This window comes from Schistocerca americana, chromosome 3 (assembly GCF_021461395.2).
Source record: "Schistocerca americana isolate TAMUIC-IGC-003095 chromosome 3, iqSchAmer2.1, whole genome shotgun sequence".
Taxonomy (NCBI): Eukaryota; Metazoa; Arthropoda; class Insecta; order Orthoptera; family Acrididae; genus Schistocerca; species Schistocerca americana.
The window spans coordinates 829565984-829585566 of record NC_060121.1 but is presented as its reverse complement, the minus strand read 5'-3'; the positions used below and the strand labels follow the sequence as shown (position 1 = coordinate 829585566).

The 19583-nt window shown below is 38.6% G+C and overlaps 1 protein-coding gene across 2 annotated transcripts in view; it reads right to left on the bottom strand.

Annotated features, from left to right (window-relative positions):
* Positions 1-19583, bottom strand: part of LOC124607457 — a 202835-nt gene that overhangs the window by 118037 nt on the left and 65215 nt on the right. For both annotated transcript variants that reach the window (XM_047139791.1, XM_047139792.1), the window contains 2 exons: positions 16990-17765; positions 16838-16893 (listed from right to left, as the gene is read on the bottom strand). In XM_047139791.1, the coding sequence (XP_046995747.1) occupies positions 16838-16893; positions 16990-17765 (832 nt within the window). The remainder of the gene's footprint in view (positions 1-16837; positions 16894-16989; positions 17766-19583) is intronic.

The following is a 19583-nucleotide window of genomic DNA, read 5'->3' as shown; positions in this document are numbered from 1 at the left end:
CACACAATCACTCACATAGGTAATGCCCACTAAAACCAACATTCTTGTATAGTCATCCACAATCAGAACGAAGAGGAAATGAAGGCATCTTATAATTTACTCAATATTTTGGTAATGGATGCAAGGACATTAAGAACATTGCAGGTGAGCTAGCAATTATTTTCATACTGTCAAATATAATGTCAACTACAGAATTATGAATTGTTGAAATAAATTACTGAAGGATGTTTTCCACGAGTTTAATCTGGCTAAGACGATAGCACGTGGTCAAACTGGACAAGAAGCAGTCATGAAGAAGATTTTGGCTCCAAAAAGTGTTCAGATCTTCATTAATGTCTTGAAAGATCCAGCTAAACCAAGTAACTTTTTATCTGCTGCAGCCGATGCCTCCAATCACAAAATGAGAAAGACCTTCCCTCTAGTTGTACAGTATTTTGATCCTGAAAAAGTAATAAGAAATAAGCTTATAAACTTCACTGAATAGGCGAATGAGAGAGCTACTGGTGTTCACGGTCTGATCAAGACTTCATTGAATTTTATTAATTTAGATGTAATGAATCTCACTGTACACTGCGCAGATAATGCAAATGCAAATTATTGGAAAATAATTCTGTGTTTAAACTGCTTCAAGAAGACAAAAAGCATTTAGTGACACCAAATGCTTGTATCACACTGCATAATGCAATTAAAATGCATGTGATACATTAGATGTCAATATAGAATACTCCCCTCGCATGAACCATGGACCTTGCCGTTGGTGGGGAGGCTTGTGTGCCTCAGCGATACAGATAGCTGTACCGTAGGTACAACCACGACGTAGGGGTATCTGTTGAGAGGCCACACAAACGTGTGGTTCCTGAAGAGGGGCAGCAGCCTTTTCAGTAGTTGCAAGGGCAATAGTCTGGATGATTGACTGATCTGGCCTTGTAACAATAACCAAAACGGCCTTGCTGTGCTGGTACTGCGAACAGCTGAAAGCAAGGGGAAACTACGGCCGTAATTTTTCCCGAGGGCATGCAGCTTTACTGTATGATTAAATGATGATGGCGTCCTCTTGGGTAAAATATTCCGGAGGTAAAATAGTCCCCCATTCGGATCTCCGGGCGGGGACTACTCAAGAGGATGTCGTTATCAGGAGAAAGAAAACTGGCGTTCTACGGATCAGAGTGTGGAATGTCAGATCCCTTAATCGAGCAGGTAGGTTAGAAAATTTAAAATGGGAAATGGATAGGTTAAAGTTAGATATAGTGGGAATTAGTGAAGTTCGGTGGCAGGAGGAACAAGACTTCTGGTCAGGTGACTACAAGGTTATAAATACAAAATCAAATAGGGGTAATGCAGGAGTAGGTTTAATAATGAATAGGAAAATAGGAATGCGGGTAAGCTACTACAAACAGCATAGTGAACGCATTATTGTGGCCAAGATAGATACAAAGCCAACACCTACTACAGTAGTACAAGTTTATATACCAACTAGCTCTGCAGATGACGAAGAAATTGAAGAAATATATGATGAAATAAAAGAAATTATTCAGATAGTGAAGGGAGATGAAAATTTAATAGTCATGGGTGACTGGAATTCGAGTGTAGGAAAAGGGAGAGAAGGAAACGTAGTAGGTGAATATGGATTGGGGCTAAGAAATGAAAGAGGAAGCCGCCTCGCAGAATTTTGCACAGAGCACAACTTAATCATAGCTAACACTTGGTTTAAGAATCACGAAAGAAGGTTGTATACATGGAAGAACCCTGGAGATACTGACAGGTTTCAGATAGATTATATAATGGTAAGACAGAGATTTAGGAACCAGGTTTTAAATTGTAAGACATTTCCAGGGGCAGATATGGATTCTGACCACACTCTGTAGATTAAAACTGAAGAAACTGCAAAAAGGTGGGAATTTAAGGAGATGAGACCTGGATAAACTGAAAGAACCAGAGGTTGTACAGAGTTTCAGGTAGAGCATAAGGGAACAATTGACAGGAATGGGGGAAAGAAATACAGTAGAAGAAGAATGGGTAGCTTTGAGGGATGAAGTAGAGAAGGCAGCAGAGGATCAAGTAGGTAAAAAGACGAGGGCTAGTAGAAATCCTTGGGTAACAGAAGAAATATTGAATTTAATTGATGAAAGGAGAAAATATAAAAATGCAGTAAATGAAGCAGGCAAAAAGGAATACAAACGTCTCAAAAATGAGATCGACAGGAAGTGCAAAATGGCTAAGCAGGGATGGCTAGAGCACAAATGTAAGGATGTAGAGGCTTATCTCACTAGGGGTAAGATAGATACTGCCTACAGGAAAATTAAAGAGACCTTTGGAGATAAGAGAACCACCCGTATGAACATCAAGAGCTCAGATGGAAACTCAGTTCTAAGCAAAGAAGGGAAAGCAGAAAGGTGGAAGAAGTATATAGAGGGTCTATACAAGGGCAATGTACTTGAGGACAATATTATGGAAATGGAAGAGGATGTAGATGAAGATGAAATGGGAGATACGATACTGCGTGAAGAGTTTGACAGAGCACTGAAAGACCTGAGTCGGAGTAGACAACATTCCATTGGAACTACTGACGGCCTTGGGAGAGCCAGTCCTGACTAAACTCTACCATCTGGTGAGCAAGATGTATGAAACAGGCAAAATACCCTCAGACTTCAAGAAGAATATAATAATTCCAATCCCAAAGAAAGCAGATGTTGACAGATGTGGAAATTACCGAACAATCAGTTTAATAAGCCAGAGCTGCAAAATACTAACACGAATTCTTTACAGACGAATGGAAAAACTAGTAGAAGCCAACCTCGGAGAAGATCAGTTTGGATTCCGTAGAAATACTGGAACACGTGAGGCAATACCGACCTTACGACTTACCTTAGAAGAAAAATTAAAGAAAGGCAAACATATGTTTCTAGCATTTGTAGACTCAGAGAAAGCTTTTGACAATGTTGACTGGAATACTCTCTTTTAAAATTCTGAAGGTGGCAGGGATAAAATACAGGGAGCGAAAGGCTATTTACAATTTGTACAGAAACCAGATGGCAGTTATAAGAGTCGAGGGACACGAAAGGGAAGCAGTGGTTGGGAAGCGAGTGAGACAGGGTTGTAGCCTCTCCCCGATGTTATTCAATCTGTATATTGAGCAAGCAGTAAAGGAAACAAAAGAAAAATTCGGAGTAGGTATTAAAATCCATGGAGAAGAAATAAAAACTTTAAGGTTCACCAATGACATTGTAATTCTGTCAGAGACAGCAAAGGACTTGGAAGAGCAGTTGAATGGAATGGACAGTGTCTTGAAAGGAGGATATAAGATGAACATCAACAAAAGCAAAACGAGGATAATGGAATGTAGTCGAATTAAGTCGGGTGATGCTGAGGGAATTAGATTAGGAAATGAGACACTTTAAGTAGTAAAGGAGTTTTGCTATTTGGGAAGGAAAATAACTGATGATGGTCGAAGTAGAGAGGATATAAAATGTAGACTGGCAATGGGAAGGAAAACATTTCTGAAGAAGAGAAATTTGTTAACATAGAGTATAGATTAAAGTGTCAGGAAGTCGTTTCTGAAAGTATTTGTATGGAGTGTAGCCACGTATGGAAGTGAAACATGGACGATAAATAGTTTGGACAAGAAGAGAATAGAAGCTTTCGAAATGTGATGCTACAGAAGAATGCTGAAGATAAGTTGGGTAGATCACATAACTAATGAGGAAGTATTGAATAGGATTGGGGAGAAGAGAAGTTTGTGGCACAACTTGACCAGAAGAAGGGATCGGTTGGTAGGACATGTTCTGAGGCATCAAGGGATCACCAATTTAGTATTGGAGGGCAGCGTGGAGGGTAAAAATCGTAGAGGGAGACCGAGAGATGAATACACTAAGCAGAGTCAGAAGGATGTAGGTTGCAGTAAGTACTGGGAGATGAAGCAACTTGCACAGCATAGAGTAGCATGGAGAGCTGCATCAAACCAGTCTTAGGACTGAAGATCACAACAACAACAACAACAACAACAACAACAATAGAAATACTTGTCTTGAAAATATATGAACCTTTGTCTGTATTACGCAATCCTAGAAAATACTATGTAGTACCATAGATGAAATTTATTGTGATTAAATCTCCCTTAGGCTTCCCTTAAAATCATGGTCAGATGTTGGCCACCTCCCTTAAAACTACCATCAAATGTCGGTCGCCTTAGCCCCACCAAGTCACACTCTCACATGCTGCACAATTCCCCCCCCCCCCCCCCCCCCCCCACTCCTAACCTGCTATCACTCTCACTCATGGCTCTATGTCACCTCCTTACCACTACCATGCCCGAGGCAGGATTCAAACCTGCGACCGAAGCAGCCACGTGGTTCCAGACTGAAGTGCCTAGAACCACTCGGCCACAGCGGCCGGCTGCAGGAACAATTAGGATAGTTACAGTTTTGCACAGGGTGGGCATGACAAATATCCTGTAAAATAATACTACACACCTTCTCTGAAACAGATAGTTCAGAATCCCACTCCTCATGATGGAAATATACTGGATCTAGTGGCAACAAATAGACCTGACCTATTGGGATGTCCATGTTGAAATTGGGATCAGAGACCATGAGACAGCTGTAGCAACAATAATTACTAATTTACAAAGGGTAACCAAAACTTTTAGAAAGAGATATTTGTTAAGCAAACTAGACAAACAGGCAGCAGTACCATCATATCACAATCAGGAATTTTACGCATATAGCTCCAGACCTGAGCTTGCTAAAGAGCTAAAATGTACATTTAAAAGAATAATTGGCAATGCACTGGATAGGTGTGTATCCACTACAATAGTTTATTATGGGAAAAACCCTCCATGGCACACAGCCACTGTAAAGAAGCTTCTAAAGAAACAGAAACTATTAAATACTATGCATAGAACAAAGCAAAGAGCTATAAACAGAGAGGTGCTGAATGAAACACAACTGGCTGTCATGAAGGCAATGTGTGAAGGCTTAAACCATTACCTTACAAGAATATCGTCATAAGATCTTTCAAAAAATGCAAAGAACTTTCTGGTTGTCCTGTTAATGGTACCAAAGTTAGTGACCAGACTTTCTGGATGATATAGGGATGGAAAATGAGGGGAGCAAAATAAAAGCAGAACACAACACACCATACATGGTGACAATAGAGGCCATTGGCAAACTGCATCCCTTCATTCATTTGCCGTGTTAAACACTGAAAATAGGCCCGCAAGTATCCATCAATGAGGCAGCTATTTAGGTCTGTGTATGAGCTCCAGAAAGTAGTTCCATCGCAGCCAGACACCAGAAGACCTTCATATATGCCTTATCAGACACTCGGCTGCTGTGTATGATGGCACACCATCTACACTACCATGGGACTCTTAAGTGTTTAGTGATGTGCCAACTGGGACTTGGAATAATTTGTACTACTGACTGACAAGAAGGTGTCAGACATGAAGTTTTCTACCATTATCGGACTCATAAATTTTCATTACTGTTGGACTCTTGAGACTTCAGGAAGTCAAGAACCTACTCCCTTCATCAGAAAAGTTGAAGAACAGTTTAAAAAATAGAAAATTGCACTTACCAAGTAATGATTCTAGCTCCTATCGAAGTAGTCCCTTTGGCTATCTATACAAGTTGGCAATGTTTCTGGAGATATTCGAAGCAAGCAGAGAAATTTTCAACTGTCATGCTTTGTAAGCTCGTTTTTCACAGGCAGTTGGATGTTTACAATATCTTGATGAAACAAGAAAAAAATCACAAGGTGAGAGGTCGGGTGAATATGGCAGATGTGGGATGACAATAACAGAATGTCTAGCCAGATACTCTAACAGACAAAGCAGTATGGGGTCTTGCATTGTCGTGCAGTAAGAAAAAGTCCTGAGAACGCCACAAATCAAGGCAACGACACTGAAATGCTTGTCGCAGATGTTTCAAGACTTCGATGTAAAGGGTTTGGTCCACTGTTTGACCTGGAGGAACATACTCGTGGTAAACTAATCCTTTACTATCAAAGAATACAACTGGCACCGTCTCTCTTTTTTAAGGTTGTCATTTGACTTGTTTTCAAGGCTGGTGAATCATGCTCCACCATTCAGTACTTTTGACGCCTAATGTCAAGGTCATGCTGGTAGCACAGGCGACCAGCTCTGGGATTGTCTTGCACTGAATCTCTGCCTTAACAAAACCTTTTGTGCCACTCGAGAACAACACAACTTCTTGAAAAGTGCCTCGCCTGCATATGCTTGCTTAATCATTGGTTGCATACGTACAAGGTTACATTAAAATAACATTTGTTCCCTTTTAGTACTGCAAACCCAGAAATAAAAAAATAAAAAAAAAACTTGTCCTGGAACTTTTCTGGCAAAGGGAGTACAAGAGATTTCATCAAGTATTTGTTCTTTCTATAAACTGAAGCTGGGCGGGGACTTGTTTTCTAGAACTCAGCTGAGGAAAGCTTTTTTTCTATTCAAGTTATAGTTCTGCTTTTCTATTTAAGTTAAAGTTCTGAATACTACTTTATTTGGTCACTTAAAGTGATTGATTATTTCAAGCACTGTGGAATTTAATTAGTTTATTTTGTGTACTTGGAACTTTAAACTAATTTCCCTGGTGAATTTTGTTTTTGAACACTTATGTTCCACCACTCTCATGAACTTGGAAGTGTTGGAACTGTGTTTATCAATAAATTTGTGTGATCGTCACTACTTGCCTTCTTTTGTGGATGACTCCCTAGAACGCGGAACAATAGCTCCAAGGACAGACGGAGCCCATATCATATCTTATACAGAATTTACAGTTGAGTTTCTCCTATCTATTAACCATGATCTGGCATAGGTCGTTCAAATAAGAAGCTATGCCCAATAGTTGGAACGAAGCCCATACCACATAGCTCAACAAGAAGGGTAGCAGAAGTGATCCACGAAACTACAGTCCAACTTCCTTAACATCTATCAACAGCAGGATCTTGGCAAATGTTCTCAGTTTAAACATAATTAAATATCTCAAACAAAATGACCTCCATGTCAATGGAATAAATTCCGGAAACAATGGTTGTGCAAAACCAACCGTGCTTTCCTCGCTTGACATCCTGAGAGCCATGGATCATAGCAATAAGATGGGTGCAGTATCTACTGACTTCGAAAAAGCAGTTAGCTCAGTGGTGCTCAGTGTTACACCTTCACTTAGTATCAAAAATGTGATCACATGGGATATCAAGTGAAAATTTAACTGCAATGAGGCTTTCTCAGCAGTGAGGACATAGCATGTTATGTTGGATGGAGAGTCATTGGTACATGCAGAAATCACTTCAGTCATGTCCCAGGCAAGTATGTTCGGATCCTTGTTCAGATTAATGACCTAGCAGCCCAATATGAATAGTAACCTTTTGATCTTTGCAAATGATGCAACTGTCTATAACGAAGTGTTATCTGAAAACAAGCTGGACGAATATCCAGTAACTCTAAGAAAGATTTCAAAGCGGTGAAAAGATTGGCAATTTGCTTAAGTGTTCATAAATGTAAAATTGTGTACTTCAAAACATGAAAAAACATAATATCTTATGACAATGATACTAATCAGTCACAACTGCATTATGTCAACTCATAAATATACCAGGGTGTCACAATTTGCATAGATACTAAATGAAACACTCAAATAGGCTTAATCGTAGATAAAGCATGTGATAGACTTCAATTCATTGGTAGAACACTATAAAAATGCAATCAGCCAACGAAATACTCCCATGACCCATCCTGGGATATTGCTAAAGTGAGTGGACTCCTTACCAAATAGTACTGACAGGGGATAGTGACAATACTCAAAGAAGGATAGTCAGAAATGTCACAGGTTTCTTTGACCCATGCGTGCTACTCAAATCTCATCCTGGGATATTGCTTAATTTTGTGTGTTCCTTATCAAATACAGGGTGAAGTAAATAAAAGTGGCCTAGACGAGTGGATCCAATTGGACGTGAATGTATGCATATAACCACACCCGTGATGTGCAAAACACGTATTCATCCGCCACGTGATCCAAACCGATTCAGAGCATATGCAGGCAACATCAGCGCAAGTGGAGCAGTGAAAAGGGGGCAATGGTACTCACAGTAGAGCAGTATGAAAAGTTATGGTCAGTTGTTAGCTGAGAAGTGTAAAGGTGTCAAAGTGCCAGAAAGACTGCCTGCAATGCTTAGTCTGAAAATGTGTCAAGACAGGATCTAAATGTGCCCACACACTAGGATCCAAAAGTGCCAATGGATGGAAGGTGGTCCCTTTTAACATCTCCTATAGTCAGGTAGTACTGTATTCCCTTTCCTCTGCTGTCTTTCTTTGTACTCTGTTCACCGGGCAACTTTTATTTGCCCCATCCTGTACAGCTAACAGGGGATATAGAACATACACAAAACAGGACAACCAGAAAGGATACAGATTTCTTTTACCCAAGGGCAAGTACTATGGAAATGCTGAAAAAACTGTACTGGCAGACACTACGACAGACACAAACTACACACTCAAAACCCACTTTCAGAGTTTCAAAAACCAGCTTCAAGTGATGCATCTAGGAATGATCTATGTATCACTCCCATAGTGATGGCAAAGACAGGGTCAGATTAATGAGTGATTACAATGTGCACCATACATGAACAGAATGGGGACAAAAGCCTTAATAATTGCTGCAATAAAAAGTTCCCTCTCATTGACATAGTGATTTGCAGAGCACAGAAGGAGATTTGTATTTAATCTTCTGTCAACCATGGTAATGTCCAGTAAGCAAATAGTGTGCGCCAGCATATGATTCAGTGGTAGCAGAAGATTGTAATAGATTGTCTGATATTGCATCTCAAACACATGTGGGTCAATCCATATAAAGTGGTCCAGTAATGGTTGCTTGACCATTTTTAAATATTTTAATTTTTTTATATGAGATTGCCCTATATTTGAGAAGTTCAAAACAGTTTTTTTTTTAATAATTTATCTTGTACTTTTACTGGATGACGGCCATTTTTAATTGTAGGCGCGCGGTAATTTTTCAGTCTGGAGACATTAGCGAAAATTTGAATCTCTCTGCACTGGATTGAGTTACAACATTGCAATGGACATGATTGTTTTTAGAAAAGTATCCTCTACAACATTGCCTATTACATAAAATACATTAAATTCAAAAATAAACAGTCAAAATGACCTCCAGAGTTTGGTATCCAAATTTTCAAAAATCCACTTTTTGGGCCCAAAAATAACAAACAAGGAGTGATTTATGAGACACTATTTTTTTCCTATAATTAGATATCATACACAACTAGCCTCATATAGAGCAAGAATACTTACAAATGTTTCCGTAATTTTTTGTGCGTTTTTGAAATTTGAAAATTTTCATTTTTTGTGATGTTTGTGGTTGGTTATCTCAGGTGAGACTGAACATAAGAATATGACTTTTGCACCATTTGTACACCTATATGATAGCAATCTACTGCAAAAATTTCAACATTGATATCTGACTGTGAACGAAGATATTAATGTTTGAAAATGAGGAAATAATTCACATTACTTTACAACTGATCTTATGAATGTTGGCTATTTAAATGGTTTATTGTTTCATTGTAATAAAATTTAATTGTGACATATATTTAGTTAACACTATCACCCAATATTCATTTAGTTTATTTATTTTTAATAACCCCCCTCCATGAACCATGGACCTTGCCGTTGGTGGGGAGGCTTGAGTGCCTCAGCGATACAGATAGCAGCAGGTACAACTACAACGGAGGGGTATCTGTTCAGAGGCCACACAAACGTGTGGTTCCTGAAGAGGGGCAGCAGCCTTTTCAGTAGTTGCAAGGGCAACAGTCTGGATGATTGACTGATCTGGCCTTGTAACAATAACCAAAACGACATTGCTGTGCTGGTACTGCGAACGGCTGAAAGCAAAGGGAAACTACGGCCGTAATTTTTCCTGAGGGCATGCAGCTTTACTGTATGATTAAATGACTACTCAAGAGGATGTCGTTATCAGGAGAAAGAAAACTGGCGTTTTACGGATCAGAGCGTGGAATGTCAGATCCCTTAATCGGGCAAGTAGGTTAGAAAATTTAAAAAGGGAAATGGATAGGTTAAAGTTAGATATAGTGGGAACTAGTGAAGTTCAGTGGCAGGAGGAACAAGACTTCTGGTCAGGTGACTACAGGGTTATAAATACAAAATCAAATAGGGGTAATGCAGGAGTAGGTTTAATAATGAATAGGAAAATAGGAATGCGGGTAAGCTACTACAAACAGCATAGTGAACGCATTATTGTGGCCAAGATAGATACAAAGCCCACACCTACTACAGTAGTACAAGTTTATATGCCAACTAGCTCTGCAGATGATGAAGAAATTGAAGAAATGTATGATTAAATAAAAGAAATTATTCAGATAGTGAAGGGAGATGAAAATTTAATAGTCATGGTTGACTGGAATTCGAGTGTAGGAAAAGGGAGAGAAGGAAACATAGGTGAATATGGATTGGGGCTAAGAAATGAAAGAGGAAGCCGCCTCGCAGAATTTTGCACAGAGCACAACTTAATCATAGCTAACACTTGGTTTAAGAATCACGAAAGAAGGTTGTATACATGGAAGAACCCTGGAGATACTGACAGGTTTCAAATAGATTATATAATGGTAAGACAGAGATTTAGGAACCAGGTTTTAAATTGTAAGACATTTCCAGGGGCAGATGTGGACTCTGACCACAATCTATTGGTTATGACCTGTAGATTAAAACTGAAGAAACTGCAAAAAGGTGGGAATTTAAGGAGATGGGACCTGGATAAACTGAAAGAACCAGAGGTTGTACAGAGTTTCAGGGAGAGCATAAGGGAACAATTGACAGGAATGGGGGAAAGAAATACCGTAGAAGAAGAATGGGTAGCTTTGAGGGATGAAGTAGAGAAGGCAGCAGAGGATCAAGTAGGTAAAAAGACGAGGGCTAGTAGAAATCCTTGGGTAACAGAAATATTGAATTTAATTGATGAAAGGAGAAAATATAAAAATGCAGTAAATGAAGCAGGCAAAAAGGAATACAAACGTCTCAAAAATGAGATCGACAGGAAGTGCAAAATGGCTAAGCAGGGATGGCTAGAGCACAAATGTAAGGATGTAGAGGCTTATCTCACTAGGGGTAAGATAGATACTGCCTACAGGAAAATTAAAGAGACCTTTGGAGATAAGAGAACCACCCGTATGAACATCAAGAGCTCAGATGGAAACCCAGTTCTAAGCAAAGAAGGGGAAGCAGAAAGGTGGAAGGAGTATATAGAGGGCCTATACAAGGGCGATGTACTTGAGGACAATATTATGGAAATGGAAGAGGATGTAGATGAAGACGAAATGGGAGATACGATACTGCATGAAGAGTTTGACAGAGCACTGAAAGACCTGAGTCGAAGCAAGGCCCCCGGAGTAGACAACATTCCATTGGAACTACTGACGGCCTTGGGAGAGCCAGTCCTGACTAAACTCTACCATCTGGTGAGCAAGATGTATGAAACAGGCAAAATACCCTCAGACTTCAAGAAGAATATAATAATTCCAATCCCAAAGAAAGCAGGTGTTGAGAGACGTGAAAATTACCGAACTATCAGTTTAGTAAGCCACAGCTGCAAAATACTAACGCGAATTCTTTACAGACGAATGGAAAACCTAGTAGAAGCCGACCTCGGGGAAGATCAGTTTGGATTCCGTAGAAATGTTGGAACACGTGAGGCAATACTGACCCTACGACTTATCTTAGAAGCTAGACTAAGGAAGTGCAGACCTACGTTTCTAGCATTTGTAGACTTAGAGAAAGCTTTTGACAATGTTGACTGGAATACTCTCTTTAAAATTCTAAAGGTGGCAGGGGTAAAATACAGGGAGCAAAAGGCTATTTACAATTTGTACAGAAACCAGATGGCAGTTATAAGAGTCGAGGGACATGAAAGGGAAGCAGTGGTTGGGAAGGGAGTGAGACAGGGTTGTAGCCTCTCCCCGATGTTATTCAATCTCTATATTGAGCAAGCAGTAAAGGAAACAAAAGAAAAATTCAGAGTAGGTATTAAAATCCATGGAGAAGAAATAAAAACTTTGAGGTTCGCCGAAGACATTATAATTCTGTCAGAGACAGCAAAGGACTTGGAAGAGCAGTTGAACGGAATGGATAGGGTCTTGAAATGAGGATATAAGATGAACATCAACAAAAGCAAAACGAAGATAATGGAATGTAGTCGAATTAAGTCGGGTGTTGCCGAGGGAATCAGATTAGGAAATGAGACACTTAAAGTAGTAAAGGAGTTTTGCTATTTGGGGAGCAAAGTAACTGATGATGGTCGAAGTAGAGAAGATATAAAATTTAGACTGGCAATGGCAAGAAAAGCGTTTCTGAAGAAGAGAAATTTGCTAACATCGAGTATAGATTTAAGTGTCAGGAAGTCGTTTCTGAAAGTATTTGTATGGAGTGTAGCCATGTATGGAAGTGAAACATGGACGATAAATAGTTTAGACAAGAAGAGAATAGAAGCTTTTGAAATGTGTTGCTACAGAAGAATGCTGAAGATTAGATGGGTAGATCACATAACTAATGAAGAAGTATTGAATAGGATTGGGGAGAAGAGAAGTTTGTGGCCCAACTTGACCAGAAGAAGGGATCAGTTGGTAGGACATGTCCTGAGGCATCAAGGGATCACCAATTTAGTATTGGGGGGCAGCGTGGGGGGTAAAAATCGTAGAGGGAGACCAAGAGATGAATACACTAAACAGATTCAGAAGGATGTAGATTGCAGTAGGTACTGGGAGATGAAGAAGCTTGCACAGGATAGAGTAGCATGGAGAGCTGCATCAAACCATTCTCAGGACTGAAGACCACAACAACAACAACATTTTTAATAACGCAATATTAAACAATAGGAGATTTCCCTTTTTGTTCTATGGTAATAAAATGTCCATTTACATTTAGGTTTATTGTCAATGAAGAAGTACATTATTGCTGGGTGTGGCATTGTTGTAGTCAGTCTGTTCTGAAACCTCTGTTAGAGTGGATGTACATACTTCGAGAATGTAGAATGTCTTATGTGCTTTGTTCTGTGCGTAATTTTTAATTCATTTTGAAAGATTAAATGGAATGCAATAACATGGATGAACAGTGCTTTGTTGGACAGATAGCAAGTGAAGTGTGTCACAAAACAGTTTACAGTTCAGTTTCAAAAAACTTGAAAACTGTCAATGACTTTGATGAAGCTAGACAAACTTTGTTTAAATTTCGAGTAAGTTCTTCTGTTACATCAGTGTGTGAGTGTCATGAGAAGAAATATATTCTGAAGTACAACCACATTTTTGGAAGAAAGTGCTGTGATCCTCTTGAAGTTCATAAAATGCCATTTAATAAAGGTTTGAGGGAAAGAAAACTTGAACATTTGTCCCTGTTATGTGAGAGCGAAACAGCTTCCCAAGTGAAACATAATGTGAGACCTGGAAATACCCTGTGCCCAAATTGTTACTCAAAAATATTTGTTGCGAATCCAGAACTAGAATCATGTAACCTTGTTAATGACAATTAATATTCCTAATGATGAAGCTGTTAGCATATTGGATTTTGCTTGTTCTAAGTTAAGACATATCTCCTGCTTCGAAAAAAATATAATTAAGTAGCAGAAGAAGAAAAGCAGCTATTGAAAATAAGATACAACAAATTCCAGACAAAATTAGAAAAGACTTGGAATCATGCTTTAATAATACAGATACCAACATTATTTCTAAAGAAGAAGAAAACCAACACCAGCATCATCTGACAATGAATATTTGAGCTTGATAGCGAAAGTAAAAATTAGATGTTCAGTGACATCTAAAGTGGAAAAAGTTAAAATTTTGAGTTTGCTCCCTGACTCATGGTCAAGAGAGAAAATAGTTCATGAATTCAAAGTTTCTCATCGTTTGGTTAAACTAACCTGAAAATTAGTGAGAGAGCAAGGCATTCTTCCAGTTTCAGGAAAGAAGAAAGGAGTAGGTCTAAGTGAAGAAACAAAAAGATCCAGCAGTTTTTTGAAGATGATGAAAACAGTAGAATATGCCCAAGTTGCAAAGATAGCAAAAGAGTTGTTATAAATGGAGTTAAAGTAACAAAGCAGAAACGACTAGTGCTGTCAAATTTTAACTGAACTTTATGTAGCTTTCAAAAATTCTCATCCTGAATGCAAAATTGGAAGGTCGAAATTTTGTGACCTCGGCCCTAAGTGGTGTATTTTGGCTGGATCCTCAGGGGGACACTCCGTATTTGCTTATATCATCAAAATGTCAAACTGATAATTGCAGGTGCAAAATTCACTGATCTTAACTACAAAGAGTTACTAGATTTAATGGTCTGTGCACTAACAGTTATGACTGCATGATGAGTTTGTGGAATAAATGCCCTGGTAAGGAAACAGTTACTGAATTGTTTCACGAATATGATGAGGAAATGCCAGACAGTATTACCATCAAACAGTGACTCAGAACCAACAGGGCAGAAATGATAACAGTGGTTAAATCTCAGGAAGAGTACTTGGAATCCTTAATTGATAACTTACAAAAACTCAAAAGTCACCACTACGTTTCTAAAATCCAAAGTAAGTTTTTGAAGGACAAAAAAGCCAACTTCATGAAACTGAATGCATAGTGCTAGCTAATTTTGCAGAAAATTTTACATTTGTTATTCAGGGTGCAATACAAGGGTACCACTGGGTCAATGACCAGGCAACAGTGTAGCCATTTATTCTCTACTTTAAAAATGAGATGAAGCTTGCAGTTCTTCAATTTGCATTCTAAGCGACTACTTGGAGCGTAACACTTCGGCTGTACATGTGTTTCAAAAGTATGTTATAAATTATATAACAGAAAATTTTCCCAATGTTGAGAAGCTGATATACTTTTCAGATGGAAGTGGTTGTCAGTATAAGAACAAATAGAATTCTTCAAATCTGTGCAACCACAAAGTAGACTTTGGGTTGGAGGCTGAATGGCACTTTTTTGCATCTTGCCATGGTAAAAATGCATATGATGGAGTAGGAGGTACAACAAAACATGAAGTAAGTAAAGCCAGCCTACAAAGACCAACTACAGACCAAATTCTCACAGTACAGGACATGTATGTCTTTTGCAAGGATAATATTTAAGGCATTACCTATTTTCTTATCAAGAAAGAAGACGGGGTTCTGCATATGAAAACAACACATCAAACCAGATTTGAGAACTGTATAGCAATAAAAGGAACAAGGCATTTCCACAAATTCCTTGGCATTGCAGAAAACTTAGTTCGATGCTATGTAACATCAGAAACCGAAATTTATGAGAATCATTGGGTCAGTAAAATTACATCTATGTCTTTAACGTTGAATGACATGGTGGCATGTGTGGACAGTGGTGGCTTGCAGAGGTTGAAAGAATAAGTTTGGAAAACAATGATGTTTTTGAGCATTTTTACCACCCTGCTGGCCCAAGAACATCATTCAGGAAATCTACTGGTGACAAAGTTTGGATACCAATGAAAAATGCTTTAAGGAAACTTTCAGGGCTTGAACTTACCACAACAACTGGGAGGTCTTATTCTAGATCACAGAAGCAGTCTGAATAAATAAGTGTTCTTAACATTCACCACCAGGTTTAGGAACAGTCGCATCTCAAAGGATCTTAATTGAAAATATTTACTTCAAGTATGTCAAAATAATATAAATGTTAATTTCAGTGATGTTTCCACTTTTTTATATAATTCAGTACCTTACTTCAATAATAATTGATTATAAACCACCAATATCACACATGAACAGGCAACAGCCGTAAGATCAGTTGTAGAGTAATGTGAATTATCTCCTCATTTTCAAAATTTCATATCTTTGTTCACAATCAGATATCAATGTTGAAATTTTTACAGTACTTTGCTATCATATAGGTGTACAAACGGTGCAAAAATCATATTTTTATATTCAGTCCCACCTGAGATAACCAACCCCAAACTTTACAAAAAATGAAAATTTTCACATTTCAAAAATTCATAAAAAATTAAAGAAACATTTGTATGTGTTCTTGCTCTATCTGTGGCTAGTAGTGTATGATATCTAACTATAGGAAAAAATAGACTCTCATAAATCACTCTTTGTTAGTTATTTTTGGGTAAAAAAATGGATTTTTTAAAATTTGGATACCAAACTTTGGAGGTCATTTTGACTGGTTATTTTTGAATTTAGGGTATTTAGTGTAATAGACAATGTTGTATAGGACACGTTTCTAAAAAAAAAAAGTGTCAACTGCAATGCTGTAACTTAACCCAGTGCAGAGATATTCATATTTTTGCTAACATCTCTAAACTGAAACATCGTCACGTGCTTACAAATGAAAATGCCCCCCATTCAAAAAAGGTGAAAGGTAAAATTTTCTTAAAAACTATTTTGAACTTCTCAATTATAGGGTAATCACATATAAAAAATTAAAATATTTAAAAATGGTCAAGCAACCAACTTAATTTTTATTGGACCACTTCATTTGGATTGACCCAAGTGGCAAAGTGAAATGGTGTAAATGGGGGGGGGGGGGGGGGGGGGGAGAACGTGATAAAGGAAACAAAATCTGGTAGTAAAGATGCCTAACACACAGCACACTTCTAGCAATGTCTACACACTGTCTCCTTATTGGACATAACTAAGGTTAAGGTGGTCAATAAAAAATACATTAACATGACTGAGGAGGTCAATAAAAAATAAATGTGTGTGACTAAAAATATGAGTCAAATCCAGGCAGGCATACATGACAATTCAGTGAAAATACAAAATTAATAACATGTGAAAGAAGCCCAAAACAAAATTCTTACCTCAGCTGACACAGCAGTAGTATTCATATCATTCTGATAACCACCACGTGAACTCCCTAAATGGACAATAAAACAGTAAACAATAACTCACAATGCAAAATTGTTTGAATTACTTCTTATTCACAAAATCAACAAATTTATTGCTTGCTTACCAATATCTCTCGAGTTCCACCGATCTCGTTTGTTGGCATTTCGATCAGACTTTTCCTCCCATTTTCTGTTATTGTTCCGTGCAGAGTCTTCAGAACTTGAATTTTCAACTGCTGTTCCAGACCTTCTACCACCTCTGCCTCCTCCATTCCAATCACTGTCTCTGTCTCTACCTTTATCTCTATCACCAAATCTCCCACCTCTTCTGTTCCCTCCATCTCTTTCACGATTTCCATAACTTCCTCCTCTGTTATCGCTGTATGATCTACTGCTATCCGAATTAGAAGGCCTTCCACTCTCGCCATCAGTTTCTTGGTCAGATCCACGAAATCTTCCTCCATTTCCTCTTCTGTTACCATCATATGGCCTATCCCTCCCTCGTTCTGGTGCCCGTCTGTTCTCATTATCACCTTCTCTCTCATTGCCAAGAAATCTCCTTTGGTCCCTGCTATTTCCCTGCCTTGTTCCCCTGTCACTTTGAAATACATCACTTTGTGACTCACCACCAGCCTCCGTGTTCTCACCCCTATATCGTCCACCTTTATTACCAAACTTTGTGTTTCTATCCCACTCTTTCTCTGTCCCCATTCGTCCTGCTTCACTGTTTGACTTATGGTCATCTCTGCGATGTGTACCACTCGAAATTCTGTTGCCACCTTTCGCTATCCCTGCATCAGAAGACTCTGATGACATTCCGTCTCCTTTGTTCTGCCAGTGTGACACTGAATTGTCATTCCTCTGTGACTTTCTAAATGGTGAATTTCTGTCCTCAGTACCTCTGTCAAAAAATAAATAAATAAAAAATGGAGAGTAAAAATTAAACAAAAGCACAAATCTCATGTACTCAACAAAGCATAAATAAATTAACCTGTTATGTTCACAATCAACACACACATTTCTGTACTAACACAAGCTGAAAATCTGACCTAATATGATTACATCAGAGATGAATACAATAAAAAAAGTCTATTACATATCACTGTATCAAACTGTGCAGTGGCAGCTCAGCCTTTATCTTCACTAAAGAGGTTTAATAACACTGATACAAAACATTTAGCCATTAAAAACATACAGCTTGTTTCACAAGATGCTACCAAGCACAAAAACATTCAGATCTCAATCTTCTTAGGTAAAGTAACTATTTAATGAAAATTCATAATCAACCTTCTATAAACCCGTTTCATTTAAATTAATCAAGAAAAAAACTAAATAAAGCTCTATCACAAACTCAGACTGGGACCTAGTATCATAACTTCAGCACCAGGCAAGCTGTCAGCTCTCACATCAAATTCTTCATAACGAAGAATAGGAGCTCACTCTTTCACATTAAAATTAGCCTAGAATACACTCACTTATATAAAGGAGCCGTGTGATTTCAAATGGACACAGGCATAGAAAACAAACGCATAAAACGTAATACGGCCAGCATACAGCTTGAGCCACTACAGAATACTCCACACTGCAGTTGGTAGCGAAATTCATTTAAGAAGGGTGACCAGAACATACCAGCAGGCCCATCACATGGGATGCAAACATAGCTCTCTGTGTGCCACCATTTAAAATGGTATGGAATCCATCTTTATGACAAATCGACACAATGCACACAGAATATCAATTCTCTAGGCCATTTTGGGAGTTTCCCCCATCTTCATCAGTGTGACTGTGGAATGAGCTCACTGAAGGCACAGACTACAGTGGCCAATTTTTTGGTTCCATGTAGCTAGTGGTGGTGGATGTCCTGTCAAACATCCCACACATCACCCACATGACATTTGCCACCACAAAAGCTACCATAAATCCTATAGCACATATTTTCACAACTGCTGCTTCGCACATCCTGATATCAAAAAACAAGTTGCAGTACGTAGTGATCCACTTTGCAGATTCCTATCACTGCAATGGGTATGATCACTTGGTAACAATCTCTCAAATGACACTGCAAAAACAGTTTGTCTTCTGGAGCAACAGCTAGTCTGTATCATGTTATACGAGGTACATGTTGCAGTAGTTTTTGACTGATTCCAAGACTTGAAAGCTGATAAATTAATAACCAGAATTTGAGCCGTGTGCAAGATCTGGAATCAAACCCAACAGTTCCTGGTTTAGTCTTGGTTAGTTACAAGGTTTCCATCTGCCAGGAAGTTTCCTAATACACACTGTCGCTGAGTGAAAGATTCATTCTGGAATAAACAGCCTCCAAAAGTAAACACTAATACAGAAAAGCAGTTAAAAGCAACTACACGTTAAGCCCCACTGGTGGAAGGTTAAGACATCTAAGAACAAGGACTTTCTCTTGGAGAAAAATGCACAAAACACGTTGTAGGGAAAACAGAGGTCCCAAACTAAAGATTAATCGTCCTTCACCATATTGCTGCAACAGATAAAACATAAAATGCTGTCAACAGCCCACACGTCATTTGCTAAAATGACCGATAACTCAGACAGCAAACATACATTAGTATGTAAGTAGTTAAAAAAAGAGCATTCGGTCAAAAAATGGAGAAACATCAAAGGTTGACGACAATGAGCACAAAGTGCCTAATACGCTACCTGCTAAAATGATCTCCTCATGGCGAGAGGGCCGAAAAGAGATTGG